General features: G+C 43.2%; 1 protein-coding gene across 1 annotated transcript in view; it reads right to left on the bottom strand.

Moving 5' to 3' along the window:
- The window catches only part of slc8a1a (solute carrier family 8 member 1a), a 42213-nt gene extending 16810 nt beyond the window's left edge, over nt 1-25403 (bottom strand). The window contains exons 1-4 of the mRNA XM_030079502.1: nt 25290-25403; nt 21093-22914; nt 3422-3528; nt 207-227 (exon numbers count right to left, since the gene is read on the bottom strand). Of these exons, the coding sequence (XP_029935362.1) occupies nt 207-227; nt 3422-3528; nt 21093-22897 (1933 nt within the window). The 5' untranslated portion in view covers nt 22898-22914; nt 25290-25403. The remainder of the gene's footprint in view (nt 1-206; nt 228-3421; nt 3529-21092; nt 22915-25289) is intronic.
- Nucleotides 25404-26310: the final 907 nt, after the last annotated feature.

Genomic DNA, 26310 nt, shown 5'->3' with positions numbered 1-26310 from the left:
AGAACGGAGCTCCATCCCTCCAGGAGAATCAACACCAAACTAACCCTCCTGTCACCCATCAGTGTGTCACTCTGTTATAATCTCTGTTTTATACGTTTTGAATAAAGCTGAGGGAGAAATCAGGAAACAAATGAGAAAGACAGAATGAAACCAGCCAGCAGGACAGACAAAAAAAAAGACGAAAAAATGAAATAATAAGAGCTTACCGGCTTCCTGAAGCAACACGGCTGATGGAGGAAAACAGACGAGAAAGACGTGAGACAGAAAAAACGACAGGAAGGGAAACAAGCAGCAAGAAAAGAGGAGAGAAAACAGAGGAGGGGGTCCAGCTGACGAGGGAGCCATGTTGGATAATTAGAAAAAAAAAAAAAGTTCCTCTCAGTCGTCTGTAGTTTTTTCAATCAGCTCACTGTTTGATCCTCAACATTATACACAGGTTCTATGGAAAAATAATAAACTAATAAACCACCGACTCAGTGTAAAACCACAGCTACACACTCTGAGACACACTGAAATAAAAGTGTACTGTCACTAAATAACATCCAGGAAGTGACTTTCCATCTGGACCCGGTTTTCAGAATTAAAGTCATGATGGGTAATCTAAAGAGGAACATGAACTGGACTCAGTGTAAAATAATACCATAATGAATGGTCATTTTCCCTGCTAACCATTGTTCTTAATTATTCCACTGTAATTATCACAATAACAGTTTTCACTTTTCTGCAGAAGTGGCAGACGTAAATGAAAGAACATTTACAAGTTTACCAGAAACATACAATGACCAAATCTTCTCTACAAACTGCTACATACTGTTAATGTTAAATTAAGTGTGCAATCAAAGATCTCAGTATTAATAAGTGGTATTTAGTTCACTGTGTATCCAAAGCTTTGAATACCTGACATGTAATGTTTAGCGAGGCGTCTATTCAAAGCTCTGAATACTTAGTTAGGTCAGACCAACACTGTGTGGGATATTCGGGATGCAAGAAGGTCGGATGCACAGGGACAAACATTGAGGGACTACATGCTTCCTTACTGCTCAGCTTGTAGCTGCTGTATTTAATGTCCTGCAGTACATCTACTGTGTGTTTATTATTTCTACTCTGCACTCGTCAAGGCCCAATGAACGTCATCAAAGAGGGGACTAACACAGCCCCGTGTTGGAAAGGTCGCAACAAAACCAGAGATAATGACATGTAATTGCTTCCTCCTCCTGTATAAAACAAAGAATTATTTTGAATTGTGTGTCATGGAAAAGTATTCAGTGCTGTGAAAGCAAAATGTGACTTAAAAACAAAGGAGAGTAAAAGCACAGAGTTAAATTTGGTTGTAATTTGGTAATCATCGGTATCTACTCTCCAAAAACACCTTACACCAGCCGCCTCACCCAGCGGCTAACCGGTCCTAACTGGTCCTAAACTGCTAAAACTAGTTCCAACAAGTTGTTAGTAATCCTAAGCAGCTGACTAGTCCTGACTAGTCTTTAACTGCCCTAACTCATCCCAACCTGACCTTAGCCCGTCCTAACAAGTCCCAATGATTCTTGACGAGTCCCACCCTGTCCTACTGAGTCCCATCTTGCCCTAACCTGCCAAAACCAGTCCCAACAATTTGTTACTAGTCCTAACCAGCTGCAACAACTCCTAATGAGTCCTAGTGTGGCCTGACTAGTCTTGACCTGTCCTAACTCATCCCAACCTGCCCTTAGCCCATCCTGACAAGTCCCAATGATTCCTAACCAGTCCCAACGAGTCCCAACAAGTCTTAACCTGTCCTTACAAGTCCTAAGCTATCTTAATGAGTTGCATCTAGTCCTAACCAGCCAAACCAGCTCAAATAAGTTGTTACTAGTCCTAACCAGCTGAAACGAGTCCTAGTGAGGCCTGACTAGTCCAGACCAGTCTTTACCTGTCCTAATTCATCCCAACCTGCCCTAACCTGTCCCAACAAGACCCAGTGATTCTAAATCAGTCCTAATTAGTCCAAACTGGTCCTAACCTGATCTAACAAGTACTAACCTGATCTAATGAGTCCCATCTAGTCCTAACCTTTCAAAACCAGTCCCAACAATTTGTTACTTGTCCTAACCAACTGAAAGAAGTCCTAATGAGTGCAAGTTAGGCCTGAATAGTCTTGACTAGTCTTTACCAGTCCCAATCTCAACCTGCCCTAACCTGTCACAACAATTCCCAATGATTCCTAACCAGTCCTAACAAGTCCCAACAAGTCATAGCCTGTCCTAACGAGTCCTAAGCTGTCTTAATGAGTTCCACCTAGTTCTAACCCGTCTCATCAAGTTATAACTAGTTCTAAGTAATCTGATGAGTCCTAGCCTATCAATGCATTCTAGTTAGTTCTAACTAGTCCTGATGAGTCTTAACCTGTCCGAATAAGTCCTAACCTGTCCTAATGGGTCCCAACTAGTCAAGCCTGTCTCTGTGAGTTGTAACTTGTTCTAACTCACTGAACTAGTCATTATCTGTCCTAATGAGTCCTAACCTGTTCTAACATAATGAAAACCAACTTGACCAAAAACATGAACTTTGAACTCATGTGCAGAGGAGGAGGCAAAAGAGACAGGAAGTAAGACAGAGGAAGCCGGAGAGTGTTTTGAGCTCAATGACAAAGAGGTGAAAGGTCATCAGAGGGGAGGAGGTGCCACGCCCACACCTGTCCATCTCCTCCTGTTCCAATATGGCTCCTGCAGCTCTATGTAGAAGCTGGCCTGCTTATCGTACTCCTCATGGTCAAATATTCTAACAGCTATGGTCTTCCTGCGGACACACAGGGCACACACAGCAACAACAACAACAGAGGGGGTGCAGGGTCAGAGGTCAGGGGTCATGCAAGTTCACCAACACACACTGGATGGATGGAGACCATAACAGGGCTCCATCGTTGCGGCATCTGAGTCGCCGTGGCAACAGGCATGATGATGAGGTGGGGTTGACCACACCTCATCTGGCCTGCAGGGAAGCAAATTGCAAAACCTCGAGTTTGATTTTCAAAAGGAACGAGGCTGGATAGCTGCTGGTTTCTGGATCAATATGATTAAGAAATAATTGATCTGATCTGATCTGGCACCAAAAATCCAACAATCTAAATTTTACTGAACCCTGGGAGGCAGTTATTATCTATATTTATGTAAAATATAAATAGTATAGTGGACTTTCATGATCTTCAAATCTTAGTCAGTTAATTTAAGATTTTTCCTTGTCTAAAAAAAATTGACAAAAAAATCATTAAAAATAAATACAAATTTGAAAATAAAAAGACTTGATCCAGCTTGTGATTTAGAGATCTCAAATGAAACTGGTTTGTTTTTCCCTGTGTGGCCTTGAGGTGGGTTTTGATCAACAGAGGTCAGAGGTGGTTAGTGTAGGGGGGCGGGGCTACATCACAGGAGGGCGACGCCCCCACCTTTCCTCTCACTCATCTCCAACATCCGAGGCTCTCCGATTTCTAGGAAGAAGTTCTTGTTTTTCTCATACTCCTCATCATCGATTATATTGATCCGAATGGTTTTGCTGAAACACAGAAACAGAGAAAGAAAGAGAGAGAGAGAGAGACAGAGAAACAGAGAGAGAGACAGAGAGAGAGGTTGCAGAAGAGATGCGTGTGGAAGCTGCAGGCGTGACGAAGGCAGGAAAACAAAGTGAACAAAACACAGAGGACATCAGAGAAACCTCAGAGAGAAACAGCCCAGTGAAACCGACAATATCATGAAGACTAGCTGTTATATCAGTTTGTATTCTATAATTTTAAAATTATTCAACCATATATTATTTAACAGCAAGTTTTTTGCTGTTGGTTACTTCTGGTCTGGAGTGAATAAAGGTCATTAGAGTCACAATGGTTAATGGTTCAGTTTCCTTGACTGCTGACCCCTCCTGGAGTCAGGTGACCCTGACTATCATCGGTCACTCAACACACCAGGAAGGAGCGCTGACGATCCAGTGGTATCAACAACCTGCAGAACGTCCTGACAGGTTAAACACCTGGGACAGTCTGTCAGAACTGTAGAGGCTTCCTGGATGAGAACTGAAACGTCTTAAAGAGTCTACAAACAAGTCCAGCCGCCCTCAATTCAACTCTACATGGTTCACCAGGGGTCTGTCTCAATCGAAGGGCTAGATGACTACTAGGTCGCAGCCCATGGTGCCCACGTAGGAGGCGTCCGACGTAGGTGCCGATATCAAGTTTACCGGAACTAAAAGTTTAGTGAATTGGGACGTGTAGCCTGCGAAGTCATTATTATCGAGGCTTCCCGAAGCGCATTCAAGTGATGCAGCGTAAAATGCCGAAGTAGGTTTGGGAGGTGTGTCGGTGAACACCTGTGCATGAAACAAAACGATAAGCAGCTTCAACGCTCTCAAGATGGACAACACTGATTCTGTAGTTTTATGTATTTTATTTTATTGTGTCTTCGTGAAGATGCAGAAAATTAAGATAATTGTTACACCTCACAAACTGCAACAGACTATCCCAATTAAATTAATTGTACACATGGCTACATTGTAACGTACCTGATGCGCTGATGGTTGCTATGGAAACATTGCTATGGCGTTGTTCGGATACAGGTAACAGCTAAACCGAATCTATGGTGGTAATTATAGGCATGAAAACTTATCAAAACGTCACGATATAAACATTAAGACGGTCTGAAACATGCTTCATAATTCCAGCAATGGTGGCTGATCCAGAAATTCAACCGGACCGAAAGGTACCCTGGGAAGTAGGCTGTAATGTCGGCCGCGAAGCATCGTGGAGGTGTTTCCTGCAAATTAGTCAAAAATAGGCTGAATCTGTTGGCTGCACTTGCAGGACCCTGCGCGGTGAAACTGAATTGGGACAGCACTTGTCGCGCCGCCGTGACGTAAGCAGCCTACAAATACGACCTAGGTAACGTACAGCCTTTGAATTGGGACAGAGCCCAGGAGTTTACTGCTCGGAAATGAACGAAGTCCGGAAAACAACACAAAGCTCAAAAACTTTGAAGTATACACCTTTGTTTTGGTTGGGGTTTTTAGTTCAATATTAAACTCACCTGAAGCAACAAATACCGCTGTACTGGTAAGAATCTGAACTAGAACTGTAAATCAACTCAGCCTCCAAAGAATACCCCAAGTTCCACCTCTCTAACTTCTACAGCTCTTTAGTTATGGTCAGTTTGGTCATACAGTCACCAGGTTTTATCCTGCAGGCAACACGAAGGTCGTCACCAACTTCCATGGTGATTCATCAGACAGGATTTAAGGAAAGGAAGAAGAAGAAAGTCTCACTAAACTGAAATTCTCTGGTAAAGCGACGCTTCAGAAGCCTTGATGACACAGTTAGACGAGTTCTGCTGCTCTGCTCGGCCACCAGTTGGAAGATATGCCAGGCGACAAACAGCCCTCAGCATGTGTGTGTGTGTGTGTGTGTGTGTGTGTGGCGTCACTGCCGGCAGCATGGAAACAGACACACAGATCTTTGGAAGCTGACATCCATGGAATATCGCCTTTGTCCATTTTCGATGTTTTTTTAATGTTTGGCAGATTCAGTGTTTTTGCCCCTGTGACGCTGACCTCCACACTCTTCTTAGAGAACTTCAGCAGTGTGTGTGTGTGTGTGTGTGTGTGTGTGTGTGTGTGTGTGTGTGTGTGCCCTTAAGTCCACTGTGTTTCACAATACAGATTATACAGACCTTATTCTCAGCAAAACTCTGCAATTTCAGTCTCATCTTCAGTGCTGAAATCTTGTTTTTCTCCCGGTGGGATGAGATAATCCCACCTGTTTCCAACACTGATCAACATGTTTCTACATTTTTTTTTTTTTTTTTTTTTTTTTTTTTTTTGCATCAAGAGTCATGTTCTTGATCCTCGTGGCTGATCTGCCTTATTCTGCCTGGTTTCAGCACATTTACACTGCTTTAAGATCCACACATCGCTGCATTGTTCTCATGATTTACAGAACCCGGTAACTCTCTGACACTGGAACGGATGCATTTTACTTTGAAAGTGGATTTGTTTTACTTTGAAAGGGGATGTCTGAGAGAGCTGGGTGAGACCTTCTACCTGGAGAGGCTCAGATTTAAACAAACAAGACATTGACAGGACATGAGGTCCGGCCTGAAAGGGAACAGTGATGCTCTACGACTGAGTCACGATGTCATTCCTGTTTTGAACAGGTTGATTTATTTCTACTGAATATTCATCTGAGTTTTGTTTCTGGTCTTTTGCCTTTGTTCTTTTTTCTTTTTTTTCTCCGTAGAAAGACTATTTTTTCTTTAACCGCATTGTAATGTTCATTTCATATCCACCAACTACTTATTTGTTTTTGTTTTTTGAGTTCCGTGTGTCTGTGTGTGTTTGTTTACCACATGCCGCCATAAAAATGTCACTACAAATGTAAAAAATAAGATTGCTTGGAAGTTCATGTTGAAGTTCACAATGACTTTTGCGATAAAAATATTAAAAAAAAAAAAAAGACAGAAAGAAAGAAAGAAAGAAAGAAAGAAAGAAAGAAAGAAAGAAAGAAAGAAAAAAAAGGAAGTGGATGTCTTGCTGGAAAGCTGGTGCTAGTTTGTTCACGTATTTCCATTTTCACATCAAACCCAGCTGAGGGCGGGTCCTGTGTTTGTGCAGCCAATCACATTTTAGAAAAAAAAAACAACAACATGTGACCTCACAGCCGTGATTAAAAGCAACGAGTAACTTCACAGAGTGAAAAGATTTTAAAAAAAAAACTACAAACCCTAATACTCGAGTAAAGTACAGATACTCAAAATGTACTTAAATACTCAATTAAATGTACTTAGCTATACACCACTGGATATCTATCTATCTATCTATCTATCTATCTAGATAGATAGATAGATAGATATAGATATATATAGAAAGATAGATAGATAGATAGATAGATAGATAGATAGATAGATAGATAGATAGATAAACCCTAAGAATGTCCTTAATTTTTACCTTAAAAACAAGCTGCACTCCTTAAGAAACTCTTCATTTCAAGACTGAACGGCTTCATTTTAACTGAAGACAAATGACGACAAAATGAGGGAATATTTCTTTGTTTTAATTAAAGGCCAATCAAGGCTTTTGTGATTAGCCCTTAACAGCCTGTATCATTTCAGCGAGAAGTGAAAAATGTGTAAAAAAAAAAAAAAAAAAAAAAAAAAAAAAAAAAATTAATAGTGAACTGAAAATGTTATCTTCCCTTTAATTTGTAAAGTTAGTTTTTTTATGTTTTAAGTGGCATTTAAGGTATAATCCAGGAACAATAAAAAGATTTTCAAAATAAGGCAACAGAGTGTCAGTGTCAGCAGTTAATTAAGAAAATAAATGCGGAACCCACTGATGTGAAATCAGTTTAATTCAAAATGTATGAATCCATGACAAACAGAGACCATGAAATGATGAGGGCTGTTAAGGAGGGGCTTCTTTAGATTACTATTAAGAATATTTTAAGACACTTAAGTTAAGGGATCCTGTTTCCTGTGAGCCTGAATATTCTGTTAACTTTTTTTTTTTTTTTTTTTTTTTTTTGCAGCCTCTAAAACACAAATCCAGTCTGAACTCAGCGCTGCTTATCGTCTCCGCCGTTTTACAAGCTGCTCTCTCTCTCTGCCCCGGCCTGGCAGGCACAGTGTGAACAGCACAGTATAAAGGAGTGTCAACAGGTTGTGTGTGTGTGTGTGTGTGTGTGTGTGTGTGAGAGACTCGGCAGCCGCTGACAAGAAGCAGGTCGCCGCCGCACAGAAGCTGTCCTAATAAGGCGAGGAGGAACATCCACCGCTGTGTGTTTATCAGCTCTGTGTGTGTGTGTGTGTGTGTGTGTGTGTGTGTGTGTGTGTTGGGGGGGCAGTCAACAAAACCCCCTGAAACTGTGGCCTGTAAATCCCCCGGGACACCGAGGCTGCAGTTTGTCTCTGGTTTGGAAGTGAAGGTGGAAGGAGGGCAGAGCGGAGCCGCGAGGCAGAGACACAGTTTGAACTTTGAAACGTCGCAACTGCAGAAAAAAATTAAAATAAAAAAAAATAAAAAATCCCCCCACCTTAACAAGTGAGATAAATCAGGATTCATTTCACTTTGAATTCAGGAACGGGGATTTTTCCCCGTAAGGTTTAAAAACAGCACATTTGACCTCGGTATGTATGTATGTCTGTATTTATGTTCTTTTATTTTATTATGTTTTTCCTCATTCACTTTCTAAATCCTCTATATAACAGTCTTAACTTCAGGAGGAAGTAACAAGTGAGATAAATCAGGATTCATTTCAATCTAAATTCAGGAATTTTCCCTTTTTTTTTCTTCTTTCTTTCTTTATTCGTTCATTATATTGATAATAAATCTTACGCATGTGAAAGTCTTAACTTTATGATGTTTAGTTTCAATTTCCTTTCTGGATCGGGCCGCCCCGCTCCGTCCACACAGGATCAAAAAAATAAAACTAATAAATAAATAAAAATCTCCATGTTGACGGTGGGATTATCTCGTCCCACCGGAAGATTTTTTTTGTTTCGTGCCTCGGATGATTAGATTATAGCGCTGAGCCTCATAATAATCCAGGTGTAAACCACAGAGATTGGGTCACGGCAGAGCGCCACGTAACGCCTCGGCTCAGGCATGGGGGGGGGGAACTCCACCGTTTCCAAAAAGCTGAGCTCTCGGTGAGCAGAAACGACGTTTTCGTGCAGACAGAAGGTCAAAGCGGAAAGAAAGAGCCCCGACACTCAAATTAACATCAATTACTAACACAAACACTGCAATAAACTGTCTTATTTCAAGTCAAAAATGTCTTATTACAAGTCAAAATATCTCATTACACTTAAAATAAGACATGATCACCTCAGAAGTAACTTGTTTTTAGACATTTGTCTCTTGTTTCAAGTGAAAATTTGCTTGTTTCATTGGCAAAATTTTTTTCTTGTTTCTAGCTAATTTTCACTTATTTCAAGTGAATTTACACTTTTTCCACTGGCAAATTTTGCAAATGAAACAAGCAAATTTTCACTTGTTTCAGGTGAATTTTCACTTGAAACAAGTGAAAATTGTCTAAAAACAAGTTACTTCTGAGGTGATCATGTCTTATTTTAAGTGTAATGAGATATTTTGACTAGAAATAAGACATTTTTGACTTGAAATAAGACAAATAATCTTGGTAAGATTTGGAGTTTTTGCAGTGAATAACTGATTCAGCTACAGTGAGCACGTTTACATGCACACCATATTCCTGTATTATTCGGAATATCCTCAATATTCCGGTTGCGCACGTGTCATGTAAACACACTGAACCAGATTAAGGTCATATTCCAGTTGGAGAATATTCTGAATCAGACCCCTGGCATGTGCCTGTTCTAACCGGAATATTGTGCCATGTAAACGCCTTAATCTGTAACCGCCCCGAACCGGAATATTCAGTCACGTCTGCGCATGCTCGATTCACAAGGAATCCTGGGGCGTCTTTGTTGCTATGGTTACTGCAAACGGGGAGAACGACATGGCGAACAGCAGACGAGACCAGATGCCTATACGCGTACTGCTGCCCCCTGCAGGTTGAGTGTTGCATTACATAAGAGTGTGGAATACGCCGAAACACGGGAATATGCCAAGTAACATGTAAACACCTTATTCAGAAAATGACCTTAACCAGAATATTGACCTGAATTGGAATATGGTGTGCATGTAAACAGAGTCAGTGCCTCAGTGGAAACACACACACACACACACACACACACACACACACTTCTACCACGACTGTTCAGAACCACGCTCGCTGAAATAACTCAGTTTAACCAGTAAACTGAGGACAGGTCGGCTGTATCAAGCAATATAATGTCTTAAAATAATAAGAGTAACAGTTACAGTTATTTCTAAAGCACTTTTCAAAACCACACAACAAAGTTTAAGTGGAGAATAAAACCTAAAGTCAAATAAAACCAAGGCCCAGACAGCAGAGCCTTGTTTACGGAGGAATGTAAGACCGCAAAAAAAAAACGCAAAAACTAGAGCATCGTGGGTATAAAATGTGAAATACACTTGACGGTTTTACGTGATTATTTACTGTTCAAAATGAAAATGTTAAAGCAAATTAGTCAGTTGGAAAGGAAATGCACCCCGACCACCCTTCGTGAAATCACTCTGAGGGAATAAAAAAACTCCCAACCAATCAGAAGAGCCTTATGCCAAGGTCACGTCACACAGCTTCCTGTCTGACCGTTTAGTCGCTGTGGGTTTCAGTCATGAGGCTGACAAACAGAAAAGCTGCTCGGTAAATAATTTGCTGCGACCTGAAGCACCTCGGAGCAGCGGGGTCACTGAAACGTACGAGCTGTGTGAGCCGTTTGTCTCAGACAGCAGCGAAGGAGAACGTGTTCTCCGGAGTCCAAGTGAGATTCTGACAGAACGAAGCTTTGGTTCAGTTTGGAGGTTCCTTCACATCCACAGGGGAACAAACAGAACGAGACAACAGCCTCGTGATCCAGCCACGTCATAGGACGTCACATTTGTCTTGGCTACATGACTATCTATAAATCGACACCAAAAAAAAAAAAAAGTACACATAACCAGGGGCGGATCTACCAGGGTGGCCTGGGCTGGCAGCTGCCACCCCAGTTTGACCAGTCTGATAGGAAAAAGTTGAAAAATAAGACTGAAACTGCTCTGCAAAAACTCAAAATCTTACCAAGAGTATTTGTCTTATTTCTAGTCAAAATATCTCATTACACTTAAAATAAGACATGATCACCTCAGAAGTAACTTCAGTGTTGCCAACTTGGCGACTTTCTCGCTATATCTTGCGACTTTCCAACTCCCCATGGTGACTTTTTTTGTCAGAAGCGACTAGCGACAAATCTAGCGACTTTTCCTGGTGTTACTGGAGACTTCTGGTATTTTGGAAACTGACATGAAAGCACGTATCGTTCCTCTGCAGTTCCTGTTCTCAGTGAGCAGCGGGTGCTGCCGCGAGCCCCTCCCCCGCCCCAAAGTTCTCACAGGTGGTCACAGCCTCCAGTCGCAGGCAGCTGCAGTCAGGAGAGGAGCAGAGAGGAGACCCACCACTCCGCGGCCAGGCAGCAGATGAATTGCGCATGCGCAAAGCCGCCGTTGGTCCCGCCCTTCCCGTAAATTTGTAGTTCTAAAACATATTTGGGATGTTTTTTACTCGCTTTTTGTCTCTCCTACGATGTTATTCCTCTCCTACAGCGTCCATTACAATCACGTGCAAATTGCCAATTATGCAAATTAGGCGATGACGTCATTTGGCGACTTCTAGCGACTTTTAGGACAGCCAATAGCTACTGTCCTTACTGAGGAGTTGGCAACACTGAGTAACTTGTCTTTAGACAATTTTCACTTGTTTCAAGTGAAAATCTACTTGAAACAAGTGAAAATTAGCTTGAAACAAGAAACAAATTTTGCCAATGGAACAAGCAAATTTTCACTTGTTCACTTGTGTCACAAGTAAAAATTTGCTTGTTCCATTGGCAAAATTTGTTTCTTGTTTCAAGCTAATTTTCACTTGTTTCAAGTAGATTTTCACCTCTCATGTTCCTGTGAGGATCTGAGCAGAGACACAAACAGAACCACTGATCCCAGGAGAACCAGAACCAGAACCAGTTTGACTTTAAACTCAGAACAAACTAGAAGAACCACAGCTGGAGGCTCTGAGCTGAGAAACAGAGAGGCGTGACCATCCATCCATCCATCCATCCATCTCTCTATCCATCCATCTCTCTATCCATCCATCTCAGCTCAAAAACTCATCGGCTCGTGCCCTCAGGGAGGCGATATGGAGCCAGAAGAACTCCTAAAGGCTTTTCCCCCAGAGCGATCCAGTCTCACCTGTGAAACAGAGCTAACATGGTGCAGTAATGGCTTTCTTTTTAATCATGTCACCTAATGCTTTTCATCACTGCAAAAACTCAAAATCTAACCAAGGATATATGTCTTATTTCAAGTCAAAATGTCTCATTACACTTAAAAAAAGACATGATCACCTCAGAAATAATTTGAAGAGCTCATTTGCAAAAACAGATATCTCCATTTGAATTTATTAAAACCTTTTTAAACTTTTTGGAATTTTATTAAAATTTACTTTATATGTATTTCTATTTTTATATGTTTATTTAGCCTGGCATAATTTTTATTATCCAAAATCATGCTTTGTGTGTGTGTGTGTGTGTGTGTGTGTGTGTGTGTGTACTCCAAGCAGTATCAGTGAAAAAGGTGTATTCATTTTAAGAATGGCTTTTATCTGTTTTTGCAAATGAACTCTTCATTTGTTTTTAGACAATTTTCACTCGTTTCAAGTGAATTCTCACTTGAAACGAGTGAAAATTGTCTAAAAACAAGTTACTTCTGAAGTGATCATGTCTTTTTTTAAGTGTAATGAGACATTTTGACTAGACAAATATTCTTGGTTAGATTTTGAGTTTTTGCAGTGATCAAGTTTCTCATACTTTTTAAATCCAATGACTTTATTTATTCGCACTTATTCTTCTCCTGTGTGTTTATGTGTATGTTTATGACTTCCACTGTGATGAGCTACTGCAATGTCGCTATATCAAGTATACAATGACAACAAAAGGCATCTAATCTATCTATCTATCTATCTATCTCTCTATCTGCCACCCTTTGGCCCGCCCATGAATATCTCTCTAGCTCCGCCCACCTGTCACTTGCTGACTCTCTGAATCAAGTCTCAAACAGACGGTCAGCAGAATCACAGATTACAGATTAACCTCCAGTTTTCAGCGGCAGAAAGCAGAATTTCTCCGGCGGCGTCTCTCCGAAGCTCGAGATGTGTTCACATGCAGGCCGGCGGTGCGTTTCATGGAATCAGGAAGTCCGGGTGTTGCGAGTTATTTGATGTTTTTTGGGACGGACGTGTCTAAAGCTGCAGCGTGGGAGACTCCCCAATGACTTTAGCGTCCAAATCCATCACACCTCTGCTTTTTATAATTTAATACTTAACTCACTTTTTATCCTCTCCTCACGATACTTCAGTCTTTCCTTTACTCTCTTTCTCCTCTTTTATTTTTACCTCATTGGGCTGTGATATGCTGTAGGCTGTGTGCTGACACGTCTTGTGTGCCGCTGCCTCGGCCGTGAAAATGAGATTATGAACGTCATCTGCTTTAAATAAGGTCAACGCAATAAAATAAAATAAAATAAAATAAAAAATTATTAGGTGTCACTGAGTCGTTTCTTCAAATCGTAACCTTTGGCAGTTTTGGAAAGCGGAAGCGTTGTTGGCTGTGATCTAACAGCAGAATAATGTTCCTTTACTTATCAGTGACAGAACAGACTGTCCTGCTGTCCCACACACACACACACACACACACACACACACACACACACACACACACTGCCTCGGCTCTATTTTGAGTCACTTTATTCCTGTGTTTGCCTTGTTGTTCTGATGTGGTTTGTCTCTTCACATCTTGTTCTCTTGTTTTCTTCCAAAAATCCTCTGGGTCTCTTTTCTTCGCTCCACGTCGCTCAGTCTTTTCAGTCTTTTCACTGTTTTCAGTGTGTGAAGCTCAGAGAACCTGAAACCAACATGAGATCTGAATCCTGACAGTCTCCAGTCTGATGTGAGATACAGCCTCTAAAACGCCAGTTTTCCATGAAATCTCCCCTTTAGGATCTTCACTGTGATAAACCCGTGTGTTTCCATATAGCAGGAGCTGCCTTTACATATTTCACTAATAACTAACTGTCTTCTCTAGTCTCTAAGCGGCTCAGGTGTCATTTTCACGTTGTGGAAACAGCAGAGTGTCTCGTGTGGCTCTGAAAATGAGCTGCACTGCAAAAACGCAAAATCTTACCAAGATTATTTGTCTTATTTCAAGTCAAAACGTCTTATTTCTAGTCAAAATATCCAATAACACTTAAAATAAGACATGATCACCTCAGAAGTAAATTGTTTTTAGACAATTTTCTCTTGTTTCAAGTGAAAATTTGTTTGAAACAAGTGAAAATTTGCTTGTTTCATTGGCAAAATTTGCCAGTGGAAAAAGTGAAAATTCACTTGAAATAAATGAAAATCAGCTAGAAACAAGAAACAAATTTTGCCAATGAAACAAGCAAATTTTCACTTGATACAAGAGACAATTGTCTAAAAACAAGTTACTGCTGAGGTGATCATGTCTTATTTTAAGTGTAATGAGATATTTTGACTAGGAATAAGACATTTTTGACTTGAAATAAGACAAATAATCTTGGTAAGATTTGGAGTTTTTGCAGTGTGACCTCAGAGCAGTGTTGCTACGCTGCTGAAAGTGAGTGAGCAGCAAACAGCAGCTCTGAGGTCAGTGCTGCAGGTCTCTCTGCTGTCTGAAGCTCATCATCAGACAGTGATGGTGGCCTCCATAGGGGGCGCCGGCGAGCGTCCGCTCTGCTTGTCCCACACACAGGGCAGGGACGCTGCTTCACCTCAGGGAGCTCAGATGGAGTCCTGATCTGCTCGGGAGCTTTCACTCCGTCTCCTTCCTTCTTACCTGGAGAATCCTCCATTAGAACAGCAGCCCACCAAGGTGGGACACACCTGGCTGTTAGAGGGGACGGGAGACGGCCTCTGATTGGTTCACTGCATGTTACGCCCAAAACACAGCCAGGATTCATGAAGAGACTCAGGACAAGCCTTTAGAGCCAGGAGCCTGGAGCAAACAGACTTTAGTCCAGCAGCAGCAGAGACCTGGAGCCTGAAGGAGCTCAGAGACCGCCCCTCAGAAAAACGTCAAAATTTAAAAGCTCATTTCCTGCCTTTCTTAAATTTTTAAAAACTCCCTAAGACATGGGATAAACTTTTTATTATTTTATTATTATCTTTATTTATTTATTTAATTTACAATAATGCTTCATGGTGTGCTGTATTCTACTGCTGCTGTGTGTGGACGTCCAGGCCACAAATCCCACAGCCAATCAGCTGTTGGCTGATGCCGCTGATTTGCATATCAGCAGTTCCGCCGGTCACTGAGAGAGTTTTATTTTGAAAAAAGCAGCTGCTTCATAGGAACAACATCAGTGCAACTAGGAGACTCACTTCATTTTTTTTTTTTTTCGTGGTTAGATTATGAAGTATGGCTCAGTATTCAGGTCTGGGATGTCCCGGCTGTGTGATCAGAGCTCTGCTTACGACCTCATGTTTTACGAGGGTTAGACTTTCGTTTAAAGCACCTGGATGCTTTTTCATGCAAAGAAACAACAGAGATTCTTCTGCGAGGCTCAGAGGCTTTAAGTTACAGTGAAATGAAACTTTTCCTCGTTTTGCTGAGGAGCCCCTGAAGGAGCCACGGGGGCCCCCAGACCCCACTTTGAACCCCCTGGTTGAGAGGGGGGACAACACCATGAGTTCTGTGTTAGGTGTGTGTCAGGTGTGTATTGTGTGTGTTGTGTGTGTTGTGTGTGTTGTGTGTGTTGTGTGTGTAGTGTGTATTGTGTGTGTGTGTGTGTTGTGTGTATTGTGTGTGTGTTGTGTGTGTTGTGTGTGTAGTGTGTATTGTGTGTGTGTGTGTTGTGTGTATTGTGTGTGTATTGTGTGTGTGTTGTGTGTTGTGTGTGTTGTGTGTGTGTATTGTGTGTATTGTGTGTATTGTGTGTGTGGTGTGTGTGGTGTGTGTGTTGTGTGTGTGTTGTGTGTATTGTGTGTGTGTTGTGTGTGTTGTGTGTGTGTGCTGTGTGTGTTGTGTGTGTGTCAGGTGTGTATTTTGTGTGTATTGTGTGTGTGTTGTGTGTGTTGTGTGTATTGTGTGTGTGTCAGGTGTGTATTGTGTGTGTGTGTTGTGTGTGTTGTGTGTATTTTGTGTGTGTCAGGTGTGTGTTGTGTGTGTTGTGTGTGTGTTGTGTGTATTTTGTGTGTGTCAGGTGTGTGTTGTGTGTGTTGTGTGTGTGTGTTGTGTGTGTATTGTGTGTGTGTTGTGTGTGTTGTGTGTGTTGTGTGTATTTTGTGTGTGTTAGGTGTGTGTTGTGTGTGTTGTGTGTGTGTTGTGTGTATTTTGTGTGTGTCAGGTGTGTGTTGTGTGTGTGTTGTGTGTGCTGTGTGTGTGTGTTGTGTGTGTGTTGGGTGTGTGCTGTGTGTGTTGTGTGTGTGTTGTGTGTGTGTTGGGTGTGTGTTGGGTGTGTGCTGTGTGTGTTGTGTGTGTTGTGTGTGTGTTGTGTGTGTTGTGTGTGTTATGTGTGTGTTGTGTGTTGTGTGTGTTGTGTGTGTGTTGTGTGTGTTGTGTGTGTGTTGCGTGTGTTGTGTGTGTGTTGTGTGTGTTGTGTGTGTGTTGTGTGTGTTGTGTGTGTGTTGTGAGCCTGCAGCGGCCACATGGCGCTGGCAGCATGGCGGTGGCACTCGGGCTATATAAGGCTCTGCTGGGCCGGCAGCGTGGCTCAGCTCTGAGGCGTCTGCGGGTAAATGAGCGGCGGGCTCATCATTAATAAGCTGAGACCGAGAACGAGCGCGCCGCCTTTTCCATTTCAAGCCGCCGGCGCTGCCGCTGCCTCGGCGCTGAGCCGCTGTGTTTATCCTGCAGGAGGAAATTCCTCCCGGCCTCAGCCATGGAAAGTCTGCACCCGGCCGCTATGTGAGGCATGTAAACCCAAAGGTGCCACCCGGTCAGAGCAGGCGGGCCCAGCCTGACGCGGGACGGAGACTCACTGCCAAAAAATCACCTCCTCAATCTTATCTTTTATCAAAATGAAAAAAATCTGCCAGCGGGAGGAGATAATCCCACTTGTTTCCATAATTTCTCTTGAATCAAGTGTCATTTTCTGGATCCCAGTGATCTGCTTTACTCTGCCTTCCTCAAGCAAGTGACACTGAACTGAAAAAGTGGGATTATCTAATCCCACTGGCAGATCTTTTTTTTCTTTTTTTCTCAAAAACAGGATTTCTAGCTCTGATCATGAGACTAAACAGCAGGTTAAACTTGTTCACTCAGTCCAAAACGGAAACTGAAACTGAAGTTCACATAAGTATCATAAAGTAGAGACTTATTTATGAGCTGAACGTGCAAAAAACGTTTTTTTTTGTTCATAAACATAAAAAAAATCCCCTTTCCTGCATTCAGAGCCCAATCCTAATCTGCACCGACAGTGACGGACGGCTTGAGGCTGTGAATCTGAAGCAGCTCAGTGTTTTTCATCTCATCTCAACACGTTCATGTGTGTGTGTGTGTGTGTGTGTGTGTGTTTGCACCTCTGTCTCTGGACACATAAAACACACGTCCCGCTAATCCTCAAAATCTTTTACAGGGATTATAATCCGCTGCAGTGTGACGGGTGCTGCATCTATGACTGTAAATATGGAACTGCAGCGTTGGATTCATTCATGTTTGTCTGAAAAATCATCAAATCATCATCAGCAGAGAGGAATCATCCAATCAGACGCTCACGACTCTGCAGACTAAAGCCATGCATGGAGACTCTGTGTGTGTGTGTGTGTGTGTGTGTGTGTGTGTGTGTGTGTAAAGAAGGTCTTGTCTGTAAAGCTGTGATTCTCTGAGTAATCAGGTATTCAGTCGGCCAATCAGCAGAGGCGAGCGGAGCGGTGATTGACAGCTGAGCAGCAGCCGTTCAGGCGAGGCGACATGACGGAGAAAAAATGGATATTAGAAAATAAAAAATATTACTATTTCAAGTCCTCATGATCTTCTGTGTGAATCAGACGCCTCAGAGCTGCTGGAGCATATTTTTTCACTTTGACAGAGCCAGGCTAACAACTCCCATAGACTTCAAGTCTTTATGCTAAGCTAACAAGAAAAGCTACCCATAGGAGTTGAACCCCTGGACGTCCAGAGGTGGAAATGATGTCCAACATCTGGTCTCAGTCTGGGGAAGACGGGGAAAGAGCATTTTGCCCAAAACACTGAACTATTCCTTTAACAAATAAAGACTCTGATGACTTTGAATGTTCTCAAAGAAATGTTCAAGTTTCTCTCGGGAATGCAAACATTTTGTGAGAGAATGTTAAAGTATCTTTACATTTGTTTTATTTCATTTTTTTTCCTGCATGCATTTTTTCACTCCTTTTTCCTTTTAGGGGCTCTGTAGGTGAGACAGAGAGAAAGAGACAGACAGACAGACAGACAGACAGACAGACACAGACAGACAGGCAGGGAGGTCTAACCTGGGAGAGAGAATTTAGGTTTTCCAGGCACACCTGCTGAATATGACAGCAGGTGAGGAGAAATGTATTTTCATGTGAGGAGAAGGTCAAGAGGTCGTCTGTAGAGGAAGCTGCAGCTGTTTGCAAGTCACTGTGACAGGAAGCTGGTTTTTGAAGGTGCTAAGGTGCATCGTCCAGGCTGATCGCTGAGTTTTTTTTTAATCGGCTGATCACCTGCAGAAGCTCGTTACGCTCATGGAGCTCACAGCGCCGCCACACCTCCGCCTTCCTCGTCTGGCTCGTGGTCGGCGCTGCGAGCTCTGACTCGGCCTCATGTGACCTCATGTGACCTCAGGCCTGCTGACTCAGCCCGGACACTCGGCTATAAACAAGCCCGAGTGTGAGGCCCGGCCGCCACAGCACAGCAGAGGCAGGAGGCCTGCTCCCCGCTACGCCTGCATCTGCACATCCACAGCGGCTTCATGTCCACTGCTCACTCACAAAATCAACAACAGATCATTTTCACACAGCAGAGATTTAACTCTGAGGTCACGCTCAGAGCGGGAAGCTTTAATTCTCCTCGTTTCACCACCTGAGGAACAACTGAAAAGACGATGGAGAGAAAATCCAGAGGGACGTCAACTCAGATTTCAAGGTAAAACAACAGATGTGATCACCTGTTAGCTACTAACGTTAGCATCCAACCACTTCCTGGCTAACGTTACCGTTTAATGGTGTCACATGATCCGTCAGGAAAGGAGTAAATTATTATGCAACATGAGCAAACATCTTGGACACATTTCTTTAAGTCCACAGTCTAAAGCTTTGAGTTAAACTGTGTTCCAGTGAGAACGTGACAGAACCTTCCTGAGTTCAGCAGAACATGAAAACCCAGCAGGACAGCTAACGTTACCCTGCTAATGTTACCCTGCTAACATTACCCTGTTAACGTTACACTGCTAACGTTACACTGCTAACGTTACCCTGCTAATGTTACACTGCTAACATTACCCTGCTAATGTTACACTGCTAACGTTACCCTGCTAACATTACCCAGCTAACATTACCCTGCTAACGTTACCCTGCTAACATTACCCTGTTAACGTTACACTGCTAACGTTACACTGCTAACGTTACCCTGCTAATGTTACACTGCTAACGTTACCCTGCTAACATTACCCTGTTAACGTTACACTGCTAACGTTACCCAGCTAACAATACCCTGCTAACGTTACCCTGCTAACCTTACCCTGCTAACGTTACCCTGCTAACATTATCCTGCTAATGTTACCCTGCTAACATTACCCAGCTAACAATACCCTGCTAACATTACCCTGCTAACGTTATCCTGCTAATGTTACCCTGCTAACATTACCCTGCTAACATTACCCTGCTAACGTTTCCGTGCTAACGCTACCCTGCTAGCTTCAGCACAGCCAGCGGCTTTAATAATTGAGTCTCCGTGCTCACTGAGATTTCACTGTTCAGTTGCTGCTTTCCTGTCGTATCAGGTGACGCTATCAGACGCTAATGTTTGCTTTGGAAGTGGCTGAATGCTAATGTTGTCTTTTCAGTTGTTCATCAATCGGGACGCAGAGAAAGAATAATGTTCTGTCGGATTTCCTACATTTATAAAAGATACAACCTGGATCGCAGCGGTGCAGCTTAATTATAAAATTGAAGCTTCCCACCTGGAGCTTTTCCTGTTAGCGTGACATCTGAGGAAAATGGCCGCCGTGTAATGATGTGATCTATCAACCTGCTGCTCCACCAGGGGGCAGCGTGTCAGTGTCACGTTTTGTGTTGCCGAGGCATCACAACACGTCAGGCATAAGGTTTGCGCATGCGCTAACGTAGCGCGTTACCTGACCATTTACTTGTTTGCTTCATTAAACCCTGCAGTTTTCACGCCTTCGCAAAGCATGACACCGACACGCTTTCCTCCGGTGGAGCGGTGGGTTTATTCCTCGCTTTGCCTTCATATCGAACAGATATTTTACTGCGACTTATGAGGAGTGGAAGTAGCAAAAATTAACTGATGAAATAGAGATTATGAAAATCCGTAAATGTCTCCTTGCTTTTCATCGTTTTGGGGCGGAGGTAATAAAAATTGCTCGATAAATATTAGCTGGTTTCGACACGAATGATGAAGCAACTTTTTCCAAATAAAGCGATGAACACATTTATCAAATCAACTGACAATTTATGATACTAATGTTTGATTCATACACATTTCATCACTTCCATTATTTTGTGAGCATTTTTTTTAATTACTTTTGTTACACGCACCTTTAAGGCCACTTTCCTTAAATGATTAAATGGCAGTTTTGTGTGAATGATGAACACGGCTCTGTCATTTCACAACTATTTTAGCTTAAAAGCTTTAAATTAATCAAATCACTTAATAATTTGTCTATTTTCTAATTCACATGCATTTTCATCACCTCTAATCTTATCAATTAATTTCCACAGTCTCCCAGAACCACTTTGGATTTTGTTTTTGTTGTAAAAACCTTGATCAGATTTTCTTCTCATGAATGAAATTAGGCAAGAAATTCTGGCACAGTGACTGGAATTTAGAGATGAGCTGGCCGGGACTTCATCGTTCCCCCTAAAAAATGAGGGATCGGTCCGAAAATGGCCAACAAATCAACCTCATTTTATTCAACCATTTATTTATTCTATTCATCCATTGGCTCAAAAGGTTCAACTGACTGTAGAATCTGGGAAAAAGTAATTAGTCCACTTTAAACTCCATAGAAGCGTCATTTTAAAAGTATCTGCTGAGTTTTGAGGAAAATAAAGCCTTTAGCCTTCAGCCTGTTTTGTAGTAGTAATAAAAACTCTAATACCCATAATGCCTTGTTGTGCCCTCAGCAACTCAGTGCATGTTTGTGGTAACCAGTTCATTGCTGCTGACAGCCATATTTATTTCAGTTTAAAATGTGAAGAGTCAAAACTGTACCAGTATGCCTTTGAGTAGGGAGGAAAGACTTGGACTTACAAGATCTCGTCGTTCTCGAACTCCAGGATGCCATGCGTGTCCTCAAAGTCCTCCCCGCCTCCTTTGGCCGTTCCCTCCATGGTTTTGTACGGCACCACCACGACTCCGCGAGCTCCCGAGGTCCGGATCACCTTCACCTCCATCATTCCGATGCTCTCACTCACGTTCATCACCGGCTCCTCAAACGTAAAGATCCCCGCATGGTCATCATCGAAGATGGTGACCGTGGCCGTGCACGGCAGCCCGAGTGCGGCCATCACGTCCACGTGATTGGCCTGAGTTTGCTCTGAGCCGGAGCCTTCAGATATGACCCTCACGTTGCTGAGGTGAACCAGGAAGTGCTCGTCCTCCTCAAAGATGTCGTCGTCGATAATGTCAATCCTGATCTCCTTCTCGGTCTCGCCCGGTTTGAACACAATGGTTCCTTCGGTGAACTGGTAGTCAGAGCCGGCGTTTGCTGTGCCATCTTCTGTCCGGAAATCCACCAAAAGCGTGCTCGTTAGGTCTCCACCGCGGCGCACCACGTTCAGCGCGACGCTGCCGCAGTTCTCCAGACACTGGTAGGTGCTGGGGTCAAAGAAGATCTTGGTGGAAAAGTCATTCTCTGAAACCTCAGAGCAGATGTCGTGCTGGATGGCCCTCTTGGCCTGGTCGGCGGCATGTTTCTTCAAGATGTTTCCTGCTCCTGTCATGAGCCTGGTCGCCTGGCAGCGGTAGAAAGCACGGCTCTTCTGCTGCTGGGTCAAAACTTGGTAATTGGCCAACTCTATCAGCTGTTCCGTCTCTTTCTCTGGATATTTTTGCTTCAACTCCTTCAGGATCCTGGCCATTTCTCTCCTGGCCTCCTCCTCGTCCAGCTCCCTCTCATCGAAAACCATTTCTCCGTCTACAAACTCTTCCCCGTGAGAGTTGAGCATTTTGCCGTCCATTTCAATGTCCACCTTGGAGGGAAGCTGCGGCTCCCCCTCGGTTTCAATGATCATTCCTTTCTGCTTCCCTGCCCTGTAGCGTTTGTACATGTACTTGTAGAAAAGGAGTCTACGGTCGGCAACGTAAGCAAAGCCAACACACAAGGGGAAGAAGAAGAGCGTGAGAAGGCCCTCCCATATCTCAACGACCCCAGGGGAAAACACAGCGAGGATCAGGTACAGCCACGTGTACGCAAAGATGCTCCAGGAGGCGGTGACGAAGAACACCCTGAGGTGTTTCACCTTCCTGTTTTCTCCCTCCGGGATGACGGACACACAAAGGCCAATGATGACGAACATGTTGAAGGCGGCGCTTCCCACGATGGTATTTGGGCCCAGTTCACCGGCATTGAAGTTGTGACCACACACCTCTACGACCGAGAGGAGGATTTCAGGTGCGGAGGAGCCGAGGGCCATCAGGGTGAGGTTGGACACCGTCTCGTTCCAGACGCGCACCGTGGTGGTGATCTTCTCTCCGTTCGGTTTCTTGATGGTGATCCGTCTCTCCTGCGAGGTGATGACCTCGATGGAGGCCATGAAGCGGTCGGCGATGATGGAGACGCCCAGGAACATGTAGGCCAACGCCACAAAATAAATGGTGGCTCTGGCCAGCCGGTCGGTGAGGGCCGGGTTCACCGGCTTCCACACGGGCAGGATGACTCCCTCTATGCATTTGGTGCTCCCACCGCATTTGGTTTGGTTGCTGAGTGTGTTGTTGGAGCTGAGTGTCAGGGGAGAAGCTCCCGCCGCTGAATATGGGATTACAGATGAGATGATGGTCAACAAAAACACCAGTCGATAGATGAAGAACAGCGACGAGGTCCGAGCCTGGCCCATGGTGACGCTTCAGCTCCCTGCAACACATGGAGAGGAGGCTTCAGTGCCGGGATTTCCATCTGACTGCATAAAAATAAACTTGTGTGGCTTACAGAGGCATGCAGATCTGTCTGTATCACTGCGTGTGGGTGAGTATGCACATAGTAAATGTGTGAATGGAACTCGATCCCCACACACACAGTAGAAAATCAAACTTAAGCTTCTTCAAGGCAGCACTTGAAGCAAATCAAATCAGCTGGACAACAAACAAATACATCCAAAGTGGTAAAACTATTAAAGTTATTAATGTTAAAATAATCACTGCTATGTTTTCTTATGCTGTAACAGTTTCTGGTGAATTAAATTACAGCGAAATGAGCCTCTTTTGAAACCTGATCCACCTGGTTTCTGGGGGGAGAAAGGCAGTTAGCACATTGGCACAAAACAACAGCCAAAAAAAAAAAAATTCACATTAGCAAAAAAATTGCAAAAACAGAGGAAAATTACCTCAGAAGAAGTTAGCAAAAAATTTAAAAAAGAAAAAAAAAGAAAAAAATTGAAGAAAATTAGGAAAAAAATGCAATAAATAAATAGCTAATTAAATAACAAAACATCTGTATGTATAATGGTCAAAATAATACATTTAAAGGTCAGACCAGTGATGATTTATTGTGTTTAAAAGAGGCTGCATTCAGAATTTAAAATAGTCCTCATGCTGCTGAGGACCACCTGGAAGCCCCTCAGGGTCCCCTGTGGGTCCCAGGACCGCACTTTGAAAGCCACTAAACTGAACTAAAAAATACTAAAATAAAACATTTTATTTGTACAAACACAATCAAATAAAATTCAGTTTTCCAAAGCAGTATTATTTATTTATTTTTTTTAGATGTTTGAGTGCTTTTTTTTTTTCTACCTTCACGGCAAACATTCATTTCCATTCATTTCCACTGGTTGCAGTTTCTGGTTCAGAAATCAATTTGCAGAGAATTTCAACTTGCAAGAGAGTTAAATCCATCAAAGCGAACATCTTGCCACGCTTGATTCACTCCAGCGTCGTGTGTGCTGATTGAGTCGAGTTGATTTGATTGATTGGTAAAGACTACACATCTTTTGAAATCAAGTGCATATTCAAAAATTTAAATAAATAAATAAATAAATAAAGGCATGCTTTGGGATTTGCTGGGTGGCTGAGGTAAACCAGATGTGCATGGTGTTGTCCTTTGGATGTGTCTTACAGACCTGATTGTCTCCTAAAAAATGATCAGTTGAATCTGAAAATCAATTCCAAACCTAAACGGTGAAAACCAGAAGTGATTTTTTTTCCTCCTGCAGTTTAAATTTCTGCTGATTTTTTTTTTTTTTTTTTTTTACCCAAACAGACAAGGAACAGCCTGATGGCAGAATAAAGCGAGTTTCAGGAATCTGATCAGAAACAGGAGCGTGAACGACTCCCTCCAGATTACTAAACGATGAAAAACGTCTTAATTTTAGAAACGTGAAGGAAGTGCCCCCCCACCCTCCTTGGACCCGCTCATCAGAACAGAAAGCGGCGTCACAAACGACACCCACATGTCGACGGCAGCCGGCGTCACGTTGGCAGACGCAGCGCCGGCTTCATTAGGAATCCAGTTAAAGATATCTGGGAGCCAAAACAAACAACAAGAAAAAAAAACAAAAAAAAAAACTCCATTTCTGATTGATGTTCACTGAGCTGGAAAAAAAGATTTGTGACATCCAGCATTTTTATGTCACCGAGGCATTTCAGTGTGTGTGTGTGTGAGTGTGTGTGTGTGTGAGTGTGTGTGTGCGTCAGGCTGCGTCTCTGCAGGCTAGACACACACACTGAGCTCACGGCCCACAGGGAACAAACACACACTGAAAACAGGAGGTTTCAATTAAAAATATATATATTACACAACAGCAAATCTTTCCATGTAAAGCTCCTCTCCACACACAGCAGCAAACTATTTCACTGTATTTCTGTCCCATATAGCATGATAATACTGTAAATATTGAACTAATGCACCACATACAGGACTACACTGTATACTAAATACCATATACCATAAACTTTATGATATATTACTGTACCATACTGTACCAATGAACCATTTTTTATAGTGTCTTACATCTTTTTAAGATGTAACATGGGATCATAAGACTCTAATAAACCAGAGCAAATGTCGCCTGTCAGAAACCAGACATGAGCAAGAGTGAAACTGTATGCAAACAATATGCACGTATTAATCAGAGAAGTAATGTCATAACGAATCACAGGAGAACCTGCCATAGTACATCACTCTGCCATGCACTATCCTGCATTAACACACCATATTAAATACTATATATTATATACTGTATGTGTATGTATATGCAGAGCTGTGTTAGCCGGCGGAGAGGAAGAGAAACGTACCGTCAGTCCAACACTTTCACTTTCTGACAGGAAAATCTCTCAAGTTCTCAGGACTTTTTCAGGCTCATCGTTTTCATAAAGAGAAGAAACAACAAAACAGCAGATCCTGTCAGACGGTCTGGAGGCGGGAAAAAAACAAAAAAAAAAACGCTTTTTTATTCTTCCCTTTTCTTTTTCTTCCTCGAAACGACAAAACCTGCAGCTCGTCAGTGAGACGCGAAGGCGACAAAGCGAGAAACACCGACGAGGAGCGACGCTCGTCCTCCTCTGCTGCCGTCTGCTGAGGCTGCCGGGCTCCCCGCTCCTCCTGCACCTCCCTCCCTCCCTCCCTCTCTCTCTCTCTCTCTCTCTCTCTCTCTCTCTCTCTCTCTCTCTCTCTCTTTCTCTCTCTCTCTCTCTCTGTCTCTCTCCCTCCCTCTCTCTCTCCCTGCCTCTCCAAGCAGCAGGTCTGACAGTTAATTGATTTATTGATTCATTGATCTGCTGATGGACTGATCGGTGGCCTTAAGCTAACCTCTGACCTCGTGTTTCAGGTGAATTAAAGGGGACTCCAGCCTGTGTGATCACTGTCGACCTCCTTCCCCAAACTGTGACATCACCTGCAGGTCGTCAGCGCGGCCTACGGTGGCCTGTGGTTGACAAAAATGCAAATGAACAAGTGAAGTGGCCTTTCTTCGACAGACAGACGGACGGCCCGACAGTCGCAGGAATCCAACAGGAGCGACGGACCGATCACACGGCAGCACTGTGATGTTTCGGTGCGACGGCGTTGCAGGAACCTCACGTCGCACGCACCTGTCCCGCGGCGGCGCTCTGATCCCGTCCCGACTCGACGGGCTCCCAGATGATGAATCTTGTGTTCTCGGCCCGCTCGTCGCAGCTTCCTCTAATCCCCTCACACGGCACACAAACGGATTACATAACGCCGCGGCGAGAGGTTTTCCTCTCTGGGATCTTGAGTCACGGCGGCCATGTGTCGGGTCAAATTACCCATCAGCCACTGCTCTCCCTCAGAGCCGGC

This window comes from Myripristis murdjan, chromosome 1 (assembly GCF_902150065.1).
Source record: "Myripristis murdjan chromosome 1, fMyrMur1.1, whole genome shotgun sequence".
Taxonomy (NCBI): domain Eukaryota; kingdom Metazoa; phylum Chordata; class Actinopteri; order Holocentriformes; family Holocentridae; genus Myripristis; species Myripristis murdjan.
Note: the sequence above shows the minus strand (reverse complement) of the source record. Positions and strands in the feature narration are given on the sequence as shown.